Below are 16,199 nucleotides of genomic sequence, written 5' to 3' on the forward strand. Positions count from 1 at the left end.
ATTTTAATATAAAAAGGTAAATTCCACACGACAAAGTCGCGGAGAATAGCTAGTTCATGTTAATACCAAACTGACTATATTAATAATTTATTTAATTTTTTTTTAAATTTAGGTTTTTAAGAAAACTTATTTGAGATTAATCAGCTTTATTAAAACAGTATTTAAAAATATAAATATAAAATATAGGTAGCATATTATGAATTATGCACATCAAAAGATCTCTTCAGTGGTTTAGTCGTCATATAACCATACCGACGGACACACTTTTGCATTTATTATATTAATGCAGATTACAAATCCGGGGTCATCTAGATTATGAAACTACAAAATAAACTATACATCTAGATACAACAAACGTAGTGTAAACAATTACCTGAAGTCGTGTCTGGAGACAAAACCGTCTCGGAAACATGAGGAAGAAATTAGTGCCAGAGGAGAAGGCTATATGCAACGTAGTCGCCGTGTATAGAGAGCGCGGGTAAAGTACTTGTACTCAGTGTTATTGTGATGTAAAACGAATGTATAGTATATTTAACATACATTAGTAACATTGTGGGTGGTTTATTGAGTAGTCTTCTTTACACATTTAAAGAGTTGCATATACAGCCTCGGTGATTTAGCGGTTTAGCATATCGCTTTATTTCAATGGTCACGGTTTCCTTGCACGGTATAAACTACTTGTATTCATGAGTATGATTGTTTTTATTGTTCTGGGTGCTATGTATTATATTACGTATGTATTAAAAAATGTTTTAAGTCGTATATCAGTTGTTTAGTACCTATAATACAGCAATTATATGCGATAATACAAGGTAATATTATCTTATCTGTGGCTTGGATCTAGATGGCGCTGTGGGAAGTGTCCAGGGTTATTATTACTATAACATTAGCTTCAATTTATTTCTCGTTGTTTATAATTATTTTAATTTTTCCTATAATCTATTCTTAGCAAAAATGTTGCTATAATAGGGCACAATGAATGCATGTAACACTTGAAAAATACATTATTCTAAAAATATTATGCATCTATCTATGTATTGGCATACTATATTCTGTACTTTTTTAATTTGCCAATTTTGGTTCAGTTTTGTAAAATGTAATGTAGGCCTTTTTTAAAAATGATAATATTTTTTTAGTTGATTAAGAAGATTATTAGTAGTTTAGTAGTAGATTTAAGTAAATTGGAGAAAATAAATTATTAATGATCAAATATAAAATCAGCCAAATCTTTTTAATTGTATGAAGAAAATCTTGCGAAAAAGATGAATTTAACAGATTTAATAGATATTCTATTACTAGTAGTGATAGATAATATTAAGCAAGAATTTTCACCGATATTTATAGTTATTTCGATCTAGATCCAATAAATTCAATCTAGGTTTAGTATTTACTGCATTCACTTAGATTGCAAAGACTCAATGGCACCCTAAGGTAACAGGTATAGTTATGATCTTCCGTCGTTTTAAGTCTTCTTGAAATATCCACTTTCGTTGTTCCCTGTTGTACTCGTACCTATATTGAATCACGATATATGATCCTATATATATTTCGTTAACCTTACATCCACATTACTTCCACATGCCTGAACCATTGAAGCATACGTTCGGTCCTGTAAAGAAATATACCTTTTGAATACATTTTGACTTATAAAATATATAAGGCCAAATATTAAATAACTGAAATTAGAAAATTATTTTTGTATTAAGAAAGTCTATAATTATTTTCAATATCAATCAAAAATAGGTTAAGTAAGCTATCAAGGATATGAAATATAGGTGTAATCTTGCTACTATTGTTAGATTATTCTATTTTATAAAGTCCTACAAAAATTATAGCACTATTTAAATTTTCTATTCAGTTCAAATTCATTAATTTTTCCAAATTTTCGTACATGGGTACAAAAGGCGGTCTTATCGCTTATGCGATCTCTTCCAGACAACCTTAGGTAAGGTAGAGGAGAAAAGACAGAAGGTGGTGGATGGCGCATGATGGAGTAGAAGCATTAATAATATTAATATATAAAATAATACATATTATAAACGTATACATTCTACATAATACATAAATAAATAACTTATAAAACAAATATACAATAATATAATACTATAATATAGAAATATATACGAGTATAGGTACACAGCAACATATATGCAATTATGAAGGCGATAATTTAGTAATAAGAAAGGACGCAGAAAGAATATTTACTGAGAAAGATAGTGCGATTTCACAGCGTTCTTGAAAATGGTTAGTGATTGCGCACTTAATATGATTTATATATTAAGAATCATATTAAGAATAATATAATATGTATATATATATACTAAATAAATTATTTACATATATATAATGAATTTAATAAGACATCGACTTCTTTGATATTCCTGCAGTATATAAAAAACGGTACCTGAAGAAAGCAATCAAAAAACAGTTGACACAGTAAACATTATTTTCCACAGAAATTATTTACAACGCCTGGAGCAATTTGAGAAAGCAATACTGGCTTACGACGAGGCTCTACGCTGGAATGTGAGTTACTAAAAACAAACAACTGTTAGTGTAACCAAATATTGAAATTTACATAGACGCCGCTATTTTCCCTACATTTAGCGTAATTCCTGTTAGTGATATGAAACGTTTTTTATTATAGTAAAAATATGTCGATTTAAGGCCTTATTAAACATTCTACTCCTACTCGGCCTACTCTGTAAACTAATTCCAATCCAATGATATCAGATTACACCATATTACATTTTTTCATTAAACGTTAGCGAAGAACTAATTCTACATTTCGTAGTAAATGAAACTACTAAGTAATACTGTTGTCGATTTATTCAGTTTAGTCTTGATTATGTTACGAAAGAACAGTACAAAAATTAATAGCATCGAGTCGACATTGAGATTATAAACTGGAGTATACTTTTTTTTAACATATTTCTACTCCGAATTCTTCCAATATATATATATGTCCAATATGTAATATGTATGTATATGTGTAGTTTTATACATTTATATCTACATTACTAACTTCTGCCCACACGACCATTATTGTCTGGGATTAAAAACCCATATTTTTTTTATATTATGTATGTCTATTTATTCGTTTAATATAGTGCCTTGTGTGTGGCATCTACCTTTTCTCTGTACATAGGTCGTCTTCTCTTCTAGGTTGTCTATGAGAAATTGTTCATAGCGATAAGACCGCCTTTTGTTATTAATTTTCTATTACTGTATTTCTTTTTACATGCACAATAAAGAGTTATTATTATACCTGTGGATTGCAATGTAATTAATGTTCTTTGTAACTTCAGATTAGATTCATTTGGTTTAATAATTAGATAATTTATTCAAATCCGAAGTAAGACACTTCGTAATGTTTCTCTGTCACAAATTCACAATCAATCAAATTGGGTCAAAACAGGAGATATTGGCATCTTTCCTGTGGAATTGTGGATTATCCCGAATTTGTAGTAGACGTAACTGGAAATACTATTAGAATGAGAACTCAGTGTTCGCAAACATGCAATTATACGGTAGCTAGCCTAAACGTTGATAATGTTTACTTTTGCATCGTTATCCAAGGTAGTCAGACAGTAAAGTTAGTAAGAGCCGTTCCACAAGCTTTATTTAATTTGTTTTGTTCGCGCTTTCATGAAACTGTAGTACAATGCTGTTAGAAGTAGAGAACACTCGACTTGATATTTGATGGACATTTCATTATTGCTGTACCCGTCACTTGATGTATAGTTTCCTGACAGACTCGATGTGATTTTCAGTCAGCTTCAAGTTAAAGGTTTTCAATTTTTGCATAGGTATATATATTTTTGTTGAGATATAGGTAAGTATGAAGATGGAAGTAAAATAATCAAATTTTTGAAGCAATTTTCAGTACGCTGTTACAGAATGATATATAGGAAGATATTTATGAAAATAATATAATATTAACACGGTAAATATTCTGTGTATAAACAATAGTGAAATAAGTGTAACATAGTTTATTATCACACAAGATTTAATTTTCTAATAGGTAGATATAATTAAAAATATATCGGTTTCGACGTTAAATATTTCTAATTCCGCGCGTGGTGGAACTACTATACCTACATTACTTTAATAACCTCTTTTTTAAGTGTCATTTCATCGGTACTTTATCTTAAATAAACATTTCTGTTTCTATGTAATCTCCATAGACATTTTGATATTATCAGAACGCCTAAACCAACGCAGAGACTGTTATCCTATTTGCATATCGACCTTCGTCCCATTTTCATTGTTGTATTTTAAGTAAAAATATGTAAAATTCGATTCGGGGTTTTGCTTAAACGACAGTGGCGTAGCTCTAACTTAATTTGTAAAACCCCAACGCTTAGATTAGAAAGAGGGCCGAAAAGAAATATAAAATGATTAAATTAGTTTTGTTTCACAAAGAGGTGTAGAGGAAAGACAATCTTGTAACCCCTTAGTTTTACCAGAATAAATCTATACTTCTATACTAATATTATAAATTTGAAACGGTTTTTTTTCTGATTTTGTTTGTTACCTTTTCACGCCTAACCGGGTAAATGGATCCTAATGAAATGAAGGCATGTATATTACAATTATTAATATTAGATATATGACGGCCCCGTGGTCTAGTGGTGTAGTACACCGCCTTATTTTTAATGGCCGCGGTTACGATTCCTCGAAGAATAAAACATTTTTCTACAATGGGAGGAATGGAACCCGCGACATATCTATACTGTTTATGAATGTAGTTATAATATAATATTTATCAACAGTAGATACTTGTACATAATAATGACTGTATCCACTTATACTAACTGAAATATCAACATAAAATATATAAATATCTATACTTACAGAGATAATATGTAGGTACTTATGATTACAGAATACAAATTACATTCTTATATTATTTATGGTGAAATATTAAAAAAAAAATGTATTGTAATGATTACATTAAGTAAGTTCCAGACAGAATACTCTAGCGTAACATTATAATTAAATTTCTTTACATAGTCTCGCTAACAGTTGAGACACGTATGTATAAGCCCTCCAGCAATATTTTATGGTACTTAAACGAATACGTTCTCTATTAAAGAGAACTACTATAAATTCAAATCGGTTTACAGGATTCCGATGTGCGTTCACTTCTCGGTCGAAGTTTGGCGAGAGCCAAAATGACACACTACGCGGGAGCACTAGCAGATGCGGCTAGAGCTGCAGGTGTCTACTAGACAATAGTTTTAATCCATAAAAAAGTCGCTTATAGACAATATTTTATTGCACTTTTAATCATTTACTTTCTCAAGTTTGTGGAATGGCAAATGAACTGACCTGATTGTAATTTACAAATATTTACGTGTATAGTTAAATACCACCATGGATATAACGTCGTCTACGAACCTCTTGTTATTCCAGAGCTGTAAGTTATTATTAGTGATTGCCGTAAAATATTCGTTTCTCACCCTGTAAAATAAAATAATTAAGGCGTACTATTTAAAGGTATTCCTGTATTATATAAGTATTTATTATAAATAAATAATATAATATAATATAACCAAATAACATAGAGTCCCAGATAAGCATTTAAATATAGTCCATGTTATGCAATAATAATAATGATTATACTCCAAATCTTGTATTATAGTCGTGATAATAATACAAGATTTAGGTCGACCTTCATTGCATATCCTCATGATTATTATAAAAAAATATTTTCAGAATTAGAACCTAAAAACGTGACGGCTTTGCAAATTCGAGCGCAAACTGACTATGAGAAATGTGCATTCGAACGAGCTTTGGTTTTAGCTACCAGAGGTCAACAAGGTCGTCGGTTCCCGCCCAACTTTGCTGAGTGTGCCAGACAAGCTGAAGAAACTGTGAGATTAAGAGACATGCTCTAAAATTTCAAATTCGTTACCCTGATTCGAAAAATACTCGATGATATATTACAACTCAATTTCTCTATCAATTTTTTCTAGAATAGAGTTGTATCACATCGATCAAATGAAGTTAAAAAAGAGAAAAAATATTTTAAAAGAAAACGTCTAAATTATCGCAGTTACAAATTTGTGTTCTAGTAGATCCCCTGTCTAGAACGTTAGACAAACTTTCAATATATACCACTACCCCTTTTGAGAGTAAGTGCTAAGTACGAGACCGATATCAAAGTTTAACATATGGTACATTAAGATCTGCGTTTGAACGTGCTTCGGATTTCAGTGCTGAACTTAAAGAAAATTTCAGTATTTCCTGAACTTTGTAGTACTGTAACAAGGTACACATAAGTGTTAACTTCCTACAAACTTAACAAACTGTCGAGCTAGTTTGGTTCGTTTATATGTTTTGATAAAAACATTCTAGAATATAGTGTTCAAAAGATGTTAAAAACCAATCCATCTTTGTTATGCTATGCTTTATCTAATTCATCTCTATTTTATTCGCTATTTTGTTGCTATTATATATATAATTTTTAAATAAAAATTTATTCCACTTTATTCTTTGTCTACAAAAAATAGCATATCTTGCAGAATTATTATGACCGTCAGTCTTCTGATAAAAAATGTTTCCTTTACAAACTCAAAGAACAATTGACAAATTAGCTTGTTTAAGCACTCTTCACTTTTCCCTTCCGCCAGTCCTTCCATTTAAAGAATGTATAAATTTTTAGGTGCCTACGTATATTACTTGAAACTATGTAGATTTTACAAAAAAGTGTTACTACAGTTAATTTCATATAGAAAATTCTTGCCTTATGAAATAATTATATCTAATAATTCCTAGTACAAAAGAAAAAAAATGATTGACGCAAATTTAAAGTGAACATGATGGTTTTTAGATTCGAGAATGTGTTGGCCAGAGTGCAAGCAAAGTTTTATCTGCAGCTGTATCACTTTTGCGTCGAGTCGAGTTAAAAAACGATTCTATAGATGCTGAAGTAAATATAATGCCGCAACGAAAGAGACGAATGCAACCAGAACCCACGCATCAGGTATAAATAAAAAATGTAATATATAGTAAACGGATAGAAAAAAAAATTAATGACTTACCTGCTGCCCATATATAACACACTGTTAATTCTATTTTATGTTATTAGTGTAGTTTATTACTGATTTGCTATTATTATGAATCTTATTCACTAACTTGACCTTATCCCAGTTAATAGTAACTATATAGATCTCTAGAAGATATTTTTAGATAGAACTTAGAAATACAGTAAGAGTATAAGTGAGATACATGTGAATAATTCATTCACTTTTACGTAAGCAGTCAGCTTGTATATACAATTTATTTAAGCAATTATGACTTACCTATAACTATTAAAATTCTATTCATAAAAACAATCGAAGCTCATATATGATTAATATGTAGGATATTTATTTATTTAATGTACAAAAGAATAGAGTAATTACATCAAAATGGTCATTATACTGATAAGTTTCAAAACAGCGGTTAACTCTGAGAGCAGAATCTATTAAAAAGAAGCAACCTCGAGAAGTTTCATTTGTTTTACTTGTCCTCTCATTTAACTTAAAGACTTCCATTAATTTGTATGATAGGTACAACTTTCCTGAAAATATTCTGCTAACAATTTCTTTTAAGTTGCTTTTGGCGATTAAAGATTAAATTTATGTTTAATATTGTTGTAAAATATCATTAATATTCTATGGTTTCTTTTTTTCTGTCAGGTACAAGAAATTTCACGCTTTGAGCAACAAAGACTGAAACGAATCTCCCGCCTAATGGCATCTAAATATTTAAAACGAATGGCACATGATAAATATTTTCTAATCGACTTATGTAAAGACGAGCGATTAACTTCAGCTAATAAAAAAGGATCTAAAAAATTGAAGGAACTAGCTGACATGGCTTTAGAAAATATAGAAAAACGTCAAGTATTTACCAAAAATTATTTTCAACCTATATTTAGTATTTCCCATAATCTTAAGTTGAATACTTAGAACACAAATAATGCAATGCTTATACAAATCTAATTTTATTGGAGAGTTTTTACTGCTGTATATTTATTTTAAATGTTCAGTTATTTTTGTTATCTTTGTTTGTTTTTAAGTTATTTCTTTAAAAAAAACAAAGATACTTGACTACACTTAAATTTGAAATGTAGAATAATTCGTTTTAAATGTAAAAATGACTTTTCTATTCTAATATACTATTACATATTAACACGAATAATATTATAGTAAATGGGGTATTTACCTCTCTCGACATTTCAGTTAGATTCCATTAGCGGTGGTCACTAGCTGATTGTAGTACGGAGATGTCAATATCATTAGGAGTACCGCAGTTTCTTCAAACGCCATTAGATTGTTCAACGAAATTCCGCGACACACAATACTCACGATATCCGTAAATTTATTGACTGACCCTACGGAACTTGTTGATGCTTGTATGTTTTTCTAGACTGTACTACGTATACGTCGGCCTATGTATGCTGCACTAGCTTTAGAAGTAGCAGCAAGGACCCGTCTCTGCAAGACACGCAAAGAGCAGCTCACAAGGGCCCAAAGTCAGCATATTAGAGACGCAGAAAGACTTATAAAAGTAACTCGAATGTCGTATGAAGAACGAGATACAAACAAGTGTTTAGAAAATGCAGAGTTTGCAATGGAACAAATATCAAGGAAACCCGCAAATTTACTACCAGGCAAAGAAAAGTTTTTGCAAGAGTTGTATAACATTGTCGCTGACACTTTCTTAGATCAGGTTGATGAGATTTTTTTTTATTTTAATTTTTAACGACATAATCAACTACTAATTCATATCACGTAATGTTAATTTTTTTATTGCCTTAAATGAAATATTAAAATAAAATATTTGTACTCGTATATATAATCCAGAATTAGTACATAAGTACACCTTAATTTTTTTATTAAAAAAGAACATAAATTATTAATTATCCGTTTTCATGTATTCAAAACGGAAAAAAGTTATTATGTTTCTTTTTTAACAAAAAAGTTACTCATTTTATTCTAAAATTCCTAACGTTATATTAATGGTATACAAACAAAAAAGAGAAAAAAAAAAATCGAAAATTATTATGTTCTTTTTTAATAAAAAAGTTACTCATTTTATTCTATAATTTCTATTATATTCATAATTCAAAAGATAAATAATATAAAATAAATATAATGTTGCGTTCATCACATGGGCAGTTGACAATATCTCTGATTTGAAAAAAAAAAATTATCATATTATTTTTAGAAACGTTTCAAAACAACTATAAGCGAGTCCGATCGCGAGAAAAGAGCGTTTTTATTGCTCGGCATGTTGGTGTCACGTGAGCCGAGCCATGATTCGGTGTTGCGGGTTCGACCTCCAGCACCACCCCGGGATGCCAAGTAATAAATTACTATACTTTGAAAAGTTGTAATATTATTTTTATTTTCTACTCTATTCAATTACTATAAAAAATAAATATATTATATTTAATATATAAATAGTTTTACAGATATTTCTCTAACCAATCCCTACAATTAATAGGTACTTTAATCAAGTGTGTTGGACTACAAGACATATACAAAATTGTAATAAAAGTACATGAACTAAGTGGAGAGTTTAAAGTCCATGTTATATAGTCCGTGGTGTTCTATCTAGGCATCGTATGCGAGTTTTGGAACGAGGTTTAACATTAAGCTCTCGTGCACCCGAACGCTGCTACATACTCCATGAACTAGCGCGGTTGCATGTAGACACAAAACAAGCGCACAGAGCACGATTCTACGCCACTAAATGCCAAGCTGGTATTTGATTTCACTTATTTCAGAGTTACATTATTAAAAAAGTACTCCTTTAATGCTTTTACTCGACATTTACTGTATTACGTTTTTACTAGCGTGTACTAGTTTCGGTACAATATTTCCGCACTTAATCTAAGTTATTGTTTGATTTAGCTGTATTAAAATACCCAATTTGATTATCTACTTATATTATATTGAACCGCAGCTCTTGGGCAATATTTTTTGGTGATAATTGCTACTGAGATTATTGCTCAAAAATTGTTAGTTAAATTAGGATTCTCTTAGTTGTTACTAGTACAGTGCCACTGTCATCTTAGCGTTAGGCTCATTGCGCTAGAGTCAAGACAGCTTTCATACAGTGTAATAGCAGGCCTATTAAGACTTCTGTTTTGGTATATTGTATACAAATGTGGTTACAAATACTGGTCTTTTAATAAATTCTCATGCATTATTGCCACCCTAAAACCTAAAAATGTACTGTAACTATTGTAAAAGCGAAGAATTATGTTTTCATTTGCATAGAATTTAAAAATTATTTAATTTACAAAAAGCTACATTATTAGCAAGTAAAATGTATGTTTAGTTACAAAAAATGAAATGCGTACAATAATTTCACTCGTGTGAAGATGAAATGAACAGTTAGTATGCAACAAAATTCTGTGTAGTATAAATAAATACTGTTACTTTTGTTGGAATATTCGCAGAATGTCGAGCTGCCAATCAACGTGTGTGGCTTTTAAATGCCACATTTCTTTTAGCACGATGTCACTTGCTCCAAAACAATCGCCCAGAAGGACGCGCAGCCCTCATAGAAGGTGCCGCATTATCACGAACATTTGGGTATGACGATGTGGCTGCATTCTTTGATACTGTTAGTATTTATCTGATTTTATATTATATATATATATATTCTCAATTGCACTCATAAATACATAATCTAAATAAATATTAGAAATATTGTTAGCAAAGGAGAACTTATTTCTGAAAGACATCTCATTTAGTCAACTCAAAACACGACTTATTTATAATGTTTCTTTAGTCGTATATTCAATATCTTGACCAGACTTTTAGATACCTTTTGTAAATGATTTCATATACATGATCATATCAGGTTCCGGTAATATTCTTGGTGGGTTTCTATACAAACATAAATATATAAAAGGCATAAGAAGTATCCATAATTAAAAAATCAGACCTACGTAGGTACAATAGATGGTTTTTAATCAGTCAGGTATAACGAATCCTTCTGTATAAGAAATCAATGTATATCAGTTTAAATAAAAAATGCGAATTTTAACAAAAACATGTCACATCAATTTAACCAAAATTCAATTTTTTTTTGCGAATATTACCAATAAGTAAAGTGAAACAAGAGCATGACTTTTTTTCCTCATAATGAATAAGTACTTCATTTATAAATAAATATTTTCTTTGATTAATTAATTACAATTTTTATAATTAAATCATAAAGAACAAATTTGTTTCATTTCGTGATAGTACGATGCGAATTTACTTTTTAATAAAAGATTAGAGAAGCATAAGACCCAAGATAAATGAGGATAAACTTTAACAAAACAAAGGATCAACCTCAAAAACTCATAGCCTTAATCATAGCGTGGCTCGTAGTTCCTTAATTATTTTTGTGCCGCTTCCACATTAATATATTACGTACATCTAACATTTATATGTGGGTCTGGTGTGGTCAGCTCCATGAGTGCTCTCAAAATATAACTCAAGTGTGGACCGGCGGTAGAATGGTATTTATGACCGGCATCCTCCCTACGTAATTTCTCCGTGGTAATTCCCATAATCCTAATTAAGCCAAGCTTTCATTGCCCCGAACTCCCTTTAAGAATAAGGAATCGTTTCTTACTGTGTAGCCTACATATGTAAAAAGCAAGCTATATCAGCAATTTTTTTTTTTACTATTGCAATGTAAAATTAATTTAAGTGCCTCATTGGTAAATTGATATGACTATTTATGTTTCTAAACATTTATGTATATTTTTTTATATTATTGGAATGGTAAACAAGCTGAAGGGCCACTTGTTATTAAGCAGTAACAGTCACCTGTATAGATGAATGGCACTACAGACATAACGTTTTCTTGTGAAATCCGCTATGCCACTGATTTGTTGCTTTTTAGAAGACTAAGATATCCTCTCTCTTATGTAATTTTACTGTCTAATCTGCACTAGAACAAAACTGCTTGGCAATAAAAGAGATGAAACTGAGACCCACGATGGCGTCTTTACGGTCTACCTCTAGTAGATATTAATGTTGTACTAATATTTGTTGTTGCATATATTAGACAACTGCGATTTTACATCATATGGATCGTTTGACATATATGCCATTGCAAGTAAAAGTAATTTATTTGTATTACATAAAAAGCTGTCAATCATGAAAACTTCGATATTAATTTTCGGTAATAATAATTTCAATGGTTTCCAGGGCAGAGCGCGTGGATATATAAAACGTACTAAATAAATATTCATCTTTGATATTTTAATTTTATTCCTAGTGCGTAAATGTGTCACTGGAAGGGGAAGTACTTTCGTCAGAAGCAGCTCTTGAGAAACGCGAAAAGGCTGTGGTGAATTTGATGCAGGACGATGATTTGCGCTCCGCAGCTGAGCATCTCTTCAGAAAGATGTCAGTCATCCCAGCAGCCAGGTAACTGCATAATGTTTAAGGCCAATCATTTTATAAACCACATTAGAATATATAGTATTTTCTATGAGCATTATGTATGTATTTGGGCTCTATTCCTCCCACGGCACAAACATTTGAATTAATGAATATAATTGTTTGTATTGGTCTAGGTGTTTTCTATGTGCATTATTATGTAAGTATTTAGAAATATTTAAGTATTTCTGACAATTGTCTAGTATCCATAATAAAAGCTCTGCTTAGTTCAGGACTAGATGGCACTGTGTGAATCATCCAGGATTATAATTACTTGATTACTGAATTAATTCTCCAGCCAATTTTTTACGAGAAATATTAGCATACAAAAAGACAAAACAAACATACAAACAAACAAAACAAATCTTGGTTTAATATATTTACAATGTTTTATATGTAAAGAAATAAAGATTAGATTCTGGGCAATAGACAATCGATTTACGACTTCAAAAAGGATATAAATTAATGTATTCTTTGTATCGTAGCTTTAACGGAACAAAATTTGTTATTCTTTTTATAGATAGAGTTTATGCCCATACCGATTCCATATATTAGAATGAAGCTTTAAATTATTCCAACAATAGAATAGAAAAACCTTTATTCAAATAAACTTCATTTAAGCACTTTTGAATAGTCATAATATTTTTTTAATCTACCGCTCATTCGGAAAGCTGTCGCATCACAAGAAGAACGAGCTAGAAACTTGTGTGTTGCTCTTTGAAATAATTCTTGTAAGTTCACATTTTTCAAGTCAGAACGTGTGAATACAAACTACCAACTAGCACTAATTTATTAGGGTCAAATATAAATACATTTAAATCAATAAACAATAAGAATAAATAAAATTAGGACGGATGTCAAGAATATTCATATTTAAAAATTGAAAACGATCATACACAATATAGGTACATCGGAGTACATCACAATATTACATATTTTGTGATGTATAATAATTACAAACAATATTAAGTGATTTGAATTTTCTCTGAAAATTTTGTAAACAGTTCCACCCTCGTTCCATGTCGTTCATGTTTGTACATTTGAGACATATATATGTATATACATATACATCTACTAAGTATTTTTGTATATAAAATCTATCGTGTCTCTTTGTGAACTTAACGTATTCTTAAAAAACGCAAATACTGTTGACATAGTCTCCTCCCAAATGATTAAGTGATATATTTTTTTATATTAATGGAATCTTCATGTACTTACCTATTACTCATGTCATATTTTTCTTCAGGATAAACAAAGTAATATGGAATAGTAGTGTAGTGATTTTATTATATATTTATTTATTGCAGACGCTTCTCCATAATGCCAGGAATGCGTGCGGAGGACACTACGCCTCCCAATGCTGCCATTCGTCGCATATCCATCATACCTCGAGTTCAACAACCTACGCGAATATTACATAGGACGCCTCAACCATTGGGATTTCAGGATTTCGATTTATAAATACAACCTTTTATTCCCCACTATAAAGTATGGTATCAAAGGCTTTTTTGTTTTGCATTAAAGGTAAATCGCATAATCTAACTTCAATACTAGTTTTATATTATTTACCAGTAATATAAATGGTTAAATAGTACCGAATCAATAGGAAATTATCGGAACCATAACTAAAAATTAATTAGTTACTTATTCAAAGTCGTAATTATACATACTACTTTTTATTAAATTCATATTTATATTTCATGATACTATCTAGTTATATAATAAACATCTATGGACTTAATTTATATCTTTTGACGGCTATCATTAGGCAACTGTATTTAAAATTATATTGTAAATAAAAAATACTAATGCATATATTTTTTTTTATTGATAGCAAAAAAATATAAATAATGTAGTTTACCCTTTTTGATACAAATATAACAACAGTGATGCTGTTTTTAATTATTCAAATAGTTCTCCAATAAAAGATTCAGCTTGAATTGAAAAAATTGCAATGAGAATATAAATTGAAAAATTACAGATGCATTCAAAACTTAGCTCACAATGTAAATACAACGGTCGCGATTAGGTATTCAGAAACATACAATATATTAAATTTTATGGGAATTCTGGAAGTAGTGTTAAAACATATTTACTGAGCAAAACTTAATACACAATAAACAACTACTTAATTGAAATGTGCATTGCTATAGCTGTTCATGTATGTAATATTCATTAAATGTTGTCTATCTACAATAAGTAAATAATCTTAAATAATGGCATTTAAAAAAACTAATTTGGTAGAGTTTCTTGCCAATTCTTTTCAATTGAATCTATTGAACTTTATTAAAATATTATTACAAAAAATTTACATTTAGTCCTCCATAAATAATTGTACATCTGAATTAGAATTAGAATTAGTGTGTCATGAAATAGTGACATACTAATTCTAATTCTAATTGAGAACATTAGTATTACCTACTCGCTAACTTTCCAAAATTTATGGCTCACACGCATAAAATATTATAAAGTGAATGTTTTTTGTATCTACAAACTTAAAACTGCATTGCAATTAAATTTTAAAATAAGAGATATGTCTAATAGTACTCCCATAATTTCTAGTGTTTGTTCAAGTATTTTATTTAGTAGCCTGTACCTGTTTGTTGTTTGTTGTTTAATACAATCATATGCGAAATGCGTAATTTATTAAGGAATAGATACGAACGAAAATAAAACTATGTAAATACTAATAACAATAAACAAAATATATGCAGTTATGATGACCATGTTGTGTAACATTTAAAATATATTAGGAAAATGTCAAATTCAGTTAGTGCTTTTGAAATTTATTAAAAATTATTACAATATGATTAAGACTAAATACTGTTTACACAGGCACTGTTAATATGTACATAAAACGTATGATTTATTAATGCGTACATAAATTATTCGTTCCTGAATATTGTGAAATAATGGGCTGTCAGAATAATTGAACATTCCAATAACATATGTAACCTGGGCCAGTGAGTCAAAGCCAATTTAATTATTAATTCATTACGTAGACGCAACAAATTAATGCTGTAAAATGAACATAATTGCTATTAACTTTTCATAACGAGCCAATAATAATGAACATTTGATCACCTGGCATTTATCACGGTCATATTTAAATATTAATTTTGATATCATTTCGGCTGAAGATGAAATATCAATAATTACAATTGCTTCGGTGAAAATTTGAAGAATATAATATTATATTACATACAAATCCATATTTATATTGTAAATAGAAAATGTGGCTATCTATACAGTAAGAGGCAGATCTTTGTATTTTTTTTTTATACTTCTATGGTGGCAAACAAGCATACGGCCCATCTGATGGTAAATGGTTACCGTAGCCTATGGACGCCTGAAGCACCAGGGGTGCCACGTGCGCGTTGCCGACCCTTAAGAAACCTTATTATACCCCATGCTGTAGTCTCGTGAGAAAACCTCGGCAGGAAGTTCATTGCACAATCTAAGTGTACGCGGGAGGAAGCTCCTCTGAAACCGCACTGTCCGAGACCACTTAGGTTCCAGCGTGTGGGAATGTATTCCTTCTCGATGGCGAGCGATGCGATGGTGAAAGGTGGCTGTAGGCATCATGTCGAACCATTCCTCAGAACACAGTCCGTTGTATAATCGGTACAACACACAAAGCGAAGCGAAGTCTCGCCTCAAACTAAGTGGCTCGACACCGTCAGAGAGATTGTGATCATCGACAATTCTCATAGCACGTCTCTGAACCGAGTCAAAAGGACCGAGCTGGTATCC

General features: G+C 30.4%; 1 protein-coding gene across 1 annotated transcript; it reads left to right on the plus strand.

The window, feature by feature from the left end:
- Positions 1-354: 354 nt before the first annotated feature.
- LOC131842583 (uncharacterized) lies at positions 355-14,177 on the plus strand. Its single transcript, XM_059191160.1, has 12 exons — positions 355-478; positions 2,457-2,526; positions 5,130-5,223; positions 5,722-5,879; positions 6,839-6,991; positions 7,689-7,895; positions 8,422-8,724; positions 9,223-9,359; positions 9,616-9,761; positions 10,463-10,629; positions 12,283-12,434; positions 13,754-14,177. Exons 1-12 carry the CDS (start codon positions 411-413, stop codon positions 13,905-13,907), a joined length of 1,809 nt encoding a protein of 602 aa, XP_059047143.1. The 5' UTR covers positions 355-410; the 3' UTR covers positions 13,908-14,177.
- The last annotated feature ends 2,022 nt before the right edge of the window (positions 14,178-16,199 follow it).

The sequence above is a fragment of the Achroia grisella genome, unplaced genomic scaffold (assembly GCF_030625045.1).
Source record: "Achroia grisella isolate CSIRO2021 unplaced genomic scaffold, CSIRO_AGI_Agris_v1 utg241, whole genome shotgun sequence".
Taxonomy (NCBI): domain Eukaryota; kingdom Metazoa; phylum Arthropoda; class Insecta; order Lepidoptera; family Pyralidae; genus Achroia; species Achroia grisella.

Bases quoted from the DNA above. Each gene is read 5' to 3' on its own strand.
- LOC131842583 (XM_059191160.1), top strand. From the start codon at position 411: ATGAGGAAGAAATTAGTGCCAGAGGAGAAGGCTATATGCAACGTAGTC. The intron at 5,224-5,721 runs GTGTCTACTAGA...AAATATTTTCAG, and splicing joins AGATGCGGCTAGAGCTGCAG to AATTAGAACCTAAAAACGTG. The intron at 7,896-8,421 runs GTATTTACCAAA...ATGTTTTTCTAG, and splicing joins AAAATATAGAAAAACGTCAA to ACTGTACTACGTATACGTCG.